Source organism: Tenrec ecaudatus, chromosome 9, assembly GCF_050624435.1.
Source record: "Tenrec ecaudatus isolate mTenEca1 chromosome 9, mTenEca1.hap1, whole genome shotgun sequence".
In the NCBI taxonomy this organism is placed as follows: domain Eukaryota; kingdom Metazoa; phylum Chordata; class Mammalia; order Afrosoricida; family Tenrecidae; genus Tenrec; species Tenrec ecaudatus.
The window spans coordinates 160,229,550-160,234,532 of NC_134538.1; the positions used below are offsets into that span (position 1 = coordinate 160,229,550).

Consider the following 4,983-nt stretch of genomic DNA (forward strand, 5'->3'; position numbering starts at 1 on the left):
GAAACACTGTCTAGGGTTGCCATGAATCAAAACGGACTGGAAGAGAGTGGGTTTGGCCTGGAATCGCAAAAGACTGTGTGGCGGTGCAGAGGCAAAGACCTGTAACAGGCAGTAGCTCCGCCAGTGGCGGAAGCACAGCAAATCAGGAAGCTTCTCCTTGTGGAAGAGCTGCCCAAAGAGGTGGACGGGCCACTAGGAAGTGGTGTTTCCTGGACGAGGGCTTTGTCCCGGAGCACGGACTAGGTGGCCAGAGGAATGCAAGGGCCCTGGAAAGGTGACTATCTTCCCAGGTTGGCAAATGTTACTAAACATCAGATTCCTGGGTGTAGTCCAAGCACTATTAGCTAGAACAAAATTATGGCAAAAACATTTAAAACAAAGTCTTTCGTACAACTCTTTAAAAAATCAAAGATTGTCTCAGTGCTAAAAACCAACCAGAGGGAATAGTCTCATCTTTTAAAAGCTTCATCGGTCTACTTTGGGCATCTATTTCTGCCCTGAAGCAGGATGATTGAAAACAATTCACTAGATATGAACAAAGATTGAAAAGTTAGAATAGTAGATTATGGAAAAAATTTTCTCTGCATGTTTAATGGAAATAACTGAATAATTATTCAATTGAATTATTGACATGTGAAAATAATTGAAAATGTGTATGTGTGTGTTTTAAAATGTTTTTCCATGTTCCACTTTCCCCCGCTGGAACTCATATCAAATAAAAAGGAAAGATCGCTGTAATAGACAATAGGCGTTTCTCGTGGTTTCCACCAGAGACCGGCACTGCCAGCCTTCGAGGGTGCTCTCTCCTGGGACGTGGCGGTGACGTAGGGAAAGGCCTGCTACCATAAAATCCCGTAGCGTCTGGAGATGCTCAGAGCCGCTGCTCCTCAGACCGCGGGCGGCTTCCTTTTAGGAATGGGCGCTCTGGTCCCAGGGCCCCCGGGAGCCAAGCCAGGCCCCAGCACAGACGTGGTCCTGGTGCCCCAGGCTGCTCCCTCCTCCAGTGCTGGCCGCTCCCTCAGCTTTGTGGTCATCCGGACCCATCCACTCCTGCCGGGGCTGCTGGAGAGTGGGCTCCTCACCTCTGTTCACTGTCTGAGCCTCTGTCTCCCGCTTCTTATTCTGCAGCCAGCGAGTAGCCCCTTCTCACGTTGCTCCCCTCCGGGGGTGGCCGAGCGGAGGTAAGGGACCAGAGCTTTCACAGTGTGGGCAGTGCTGGCTCAGGCTCCAGCCTCCAGGATCTGATGGTCAGTTCTGTTTGGGGGCTTGTCCTTCTTCCCTCCCGCAGTTCCCAGGCACCAGGCTCCTTTCCTTGAGCTAAGTGACCTGGCACTCCTGTGATCAGAGAGGAGCACCCTCCTCACCCCCAGCACTGTGGGGGCACACCTGGCAGCTCGTCTTGATGGTGCCACTGCAGCTGCAGCTGGGCAAGCCCAATGGCCTTGGAGGGAGGGATGCCGTCCTCCAACTCAAGCGACTTGGGACCCAGACAAAACCAGATGTGCCCACGCATGTCATTTAGCTGGGGGGTGGGGTGGGCAGGGACGTTTATCCTGGCAGAGCCTCCTCTAAGTGTGTTACGAGTGTGATGTACTAGTGTGTGCAAAGTTGACAGTGTCACTTGTGAGCAGGTGTGTCTCCTGCACTCTGGCGAAGGTCTGAGGCAGGCGTGGGTTTTTCCTCGGCTTTCAGGGTGTGCATCTGAAATGCCCCCCACGAGGTCGACACGCCATCACCTGACCTCTCAGCCTCTGTGTCGGCCACAATGTCCACTCAAGCCCACCCACCCTAGTTAGTGTGAGTGTAGAGTACCTGGAGGCCAGTGCCCAGTAGGAAGATGGGGGCTGGGGTGGGCACTCAGGGCTTGCAGGGTGAGGCGATGGCTCCCTCTATCCCTGCTGCACCCATCCCTCCCTCTGGAGGACCTCGGAGAGTAAATCTGTGTGGGAGCAGACACTGTCATCTCGTGCCCAAAGTGGGTGATGGGTTTGAACTGCCCATACCTTGTGGTTCACAGCCCACACGTAGTCTACTTCAACACCAGGGCTCTTTAGCAAATTCTCTGCAAGATATTATTCCAGAATATTCTTACTTGATTGCTGAGACCTTCTGCTAAAATAGAACAGAATACGGCCCCGGCACTTCTTGCTATTGGCATCTCCTTCACAAACATGCTGGCCAAGTCGTCCAGTTTCCCTTCGACTGAAGGCCATTCCCTGCACCCCTGTCCCTCCATCCATTGGTCCAGGCACACAGCCTCCTCTCCGCTGGAGCCCCAATGCCCAGCCACCGTGTAGCAGATCACCCATCCCTGATCACACCGACACAGTGCTCTTTCTAAGCCCTCTTGGACAAAGCCTGACATCATACAGTGCATTTGTTTGTTTACATATTTAAGAAATCTCCCTGCAGGTGCCCCACAGGACTGGGCACTCCTTCCAGTCGCCATGGCTGCCCATGTGATCACCATGGGCTCAAACACCACAGATGTGAGGATGGCATAGGAGTGGGCACAGCTTCCTTCCGTTGTGCCTAGGGTCGCTATGGATCAAAACTGAACCACAACAGTAGCCAGTGTGACTCTCTGTGGCTCTGCTGGCTTGCTAACAGCAAGGTGGTGGTTCTGAGCCACCAGATGATGTGGGGGTGAAAGAGTCAGTTCTCGCCGTGGAAAGCTGGCTAGTCTGGAAAGCCCTGTCAGGCGGCTGTGAGTAGGAGCTCAGCCCGTGGCAGTGAGTTTGTTGTTGGACCACACCCTGCCCCCATGCCATCTGTCTCCCACCCTTTGCTTACAACCCTATCTATACTCCCCTGTTTGGATTTACCCTGCAGTGTCACAGACTGGACAGATAGGAGTATTCTCATGTTCAGGAGAAGAAACTGAGTCTCAGAGAGTGTGGCTTTCAACACCACCTGGCAAGTTAGTGGAACAGCCAACACTTGATGTCAGCCATCTGTCCCAGGACACCCTCACAGGGGGCCTTGGAGACGATGCATCTCCTCTCCATTCCTAGACATGGTACAGGAAAGGAACCAGTGAGGTGTGAGAGTGAGACAGGTGTGAGGAATGACGCCTGGAGGCTCCAACAGACGGGGACCAGGAAGCCAGATGATCATTTTGGATGGGCAGTCAGAGCATGGACTTTGACACTTCCTGATCTGGAAGAGTTGGTGAAGGCAGCATAGGGTTGGGATAGAGCCTGCATTGGAGATGTGGACTTGAATGAGCTCCCTGCTCTGCTGTCACTGTCCTCGTCACTAAAATGGGTGCAATAAATGCTATGACGAACATGTGTGCATGCATACATGCGATGTGCATATATTTATACACATGTGTGTGTGCACATACATACAGGGGGCTTCACTGTGTTCATGGAAAAATGAAATCAAAAGATAATGAAAAATTTCCAGGAACACCTTGAAACCTTTTCATGTATAAGCTATGTGGGGGTTAACTTGTGTGTTGGATGCACCTCGTGTGTGTTCCAGGCCACCATACATGGTTGAAATATGCTACCTGTTGCTGCTACTACTAGTCAGAGAAGGCTGAGGCAAACGCCTCTAGTGGGGCCACAAAGTTTGATGGAGTGCTTGTCTTCCCCCCAGCCCCAGACCCCCCAGGAGAACTGGGCCCCGCATCTCCAGGATGGAGGTGGAGAACCAGACCCGGGTGACCAAGTTCGTTCTGGTGGGCTTCCCCGGCACTTGGGGGGTGCGTGCCGCGATATTCCTGATGTTCCTTGTGGCCTACATGCTGACCGTGGCTGAAAACCTGATCATCATCTTGCTGGTGCAACAGAACCGTCCGCTGCACAAGCCCATGTACTTCTTCCTGGCCAACCTGTCCTTCCTGGAGACCTGGTACATCTCTGTAACGGTGCCCAAGCTGCTGGTCAGCTTCTGGTCCGTGAACAACACCATCCCCTTCACCCACTGCATGACCCAGCTCTACTTCTTCATCGCGCTCATGTGCACGGAGTGTGTGCTCCTGGCTGCCATGGCCTATGACCGCTACGTGGCCATCTGCCGCCCACTCCACTACCCGACCGTGATGAGCCACGGGCTCTGCGCCCGCCTGGCTCTCGGGTCTTGGGTCATTGGCTTCGGCATCTCCCTGGCGAAGATCTACTTCATCTCCCGCCTCAGCTTCTGCGGCCCCAACGTCATCAACCACTTCTTCTGTGACATCTCTCCTGTGCTCAACCTCTCCTGCACCGACATGTCCACAGCGGAGCTGGTGGACTTCGTCCTGGCCCTGGTCATCTTTCTCTTCCCGCTGGCCATCACCGCGCTGTCCTACGGGTGCATCCTGGCCACCGTCGTGCGCATGCCCACGGGGAAGCAGAAAGCCTTCTCCACGTGCGCCTCTCACCTGGTGGTGGTCACGGTCTTCTACTCTGCCACGATCTTCATGTACGCGCGGCCCCGGGCCATCCACGCCTTCAACATGAACAAAGTCATTTCCATCTTCTATGCCATCATCACCCCTGCGCTGAACCCTTTCATCTACTGCCTGAGGAACCGCGAGGTCAAGGAGGCTCTGAGGAAGCTGGTCTCCTGCCAGCCGGCCCGCTCGGACTAGCCAGGAAGACCAGGATGGGCGTGTGCCTTTCCAGGCATCTCCCGCCGTTCTTTTTCAGAACGTACCTGGGTGTGACCTTTGCTCTGCGACAGCATCACGCCCTGTCCCAGGATGGGCTCTTGGCTATGTCCTGTCCTTGCTCTGCCTTTTGCTCCTGTTGTCAGGATTCTAGGGGCGTGGCACTGGGAAGAGAGCAAAAAGCAAGGGTTTCTCTGTGGCCACAGCCACCTGGGACTGGGAGCCTGTGAGTACATTCAGAGCTGAGTGAGAGAGGAGAAAGTGATGGCAGTTAACTGTTTCTTTTTCTCTCTTTCTTTTTTATTTAATTTTGACTGCTATTAAAAATATCACCAAATGGGAAGCTTTAAAACATATATGAATTTATTCAACCCCCCACCCCC

The 4,983-nt window shown here is 53.5% G+C and overlaps 1 protein-coding gene across 1 annotated transcript; it reads left to right on the plus strand.

Moving 5' to 3' along the window:
* The first annotated feature begins 3,646 nt into the window (after nt 1–3,646).
* On the plus strand, nt 3,647–4,582 carry OR6B1 (olfactory receptor family 6 subfamily B member 1). Its single transcript, XM_075557780.1, has one exon. The coding sequence runs from the start codon at nt 3,647–3,649 to the stop codon at nt 4,580–4,582; it is 936 nt and encodes a 311-aa protein (XP_075413895.1).
* The last annotated feature ends 401 nt before the right edge of the window (nt 4,583–4,983 follow it).

Coding starts and splice junctions, on each gene's coding strand:
- OR6B1 (XM_075557780.1), top strand. CDS start 3,647: ATGGAGGTGGAGAACCAGACCCGGGTGACCAAGTTCGTTCTGGTGGGC.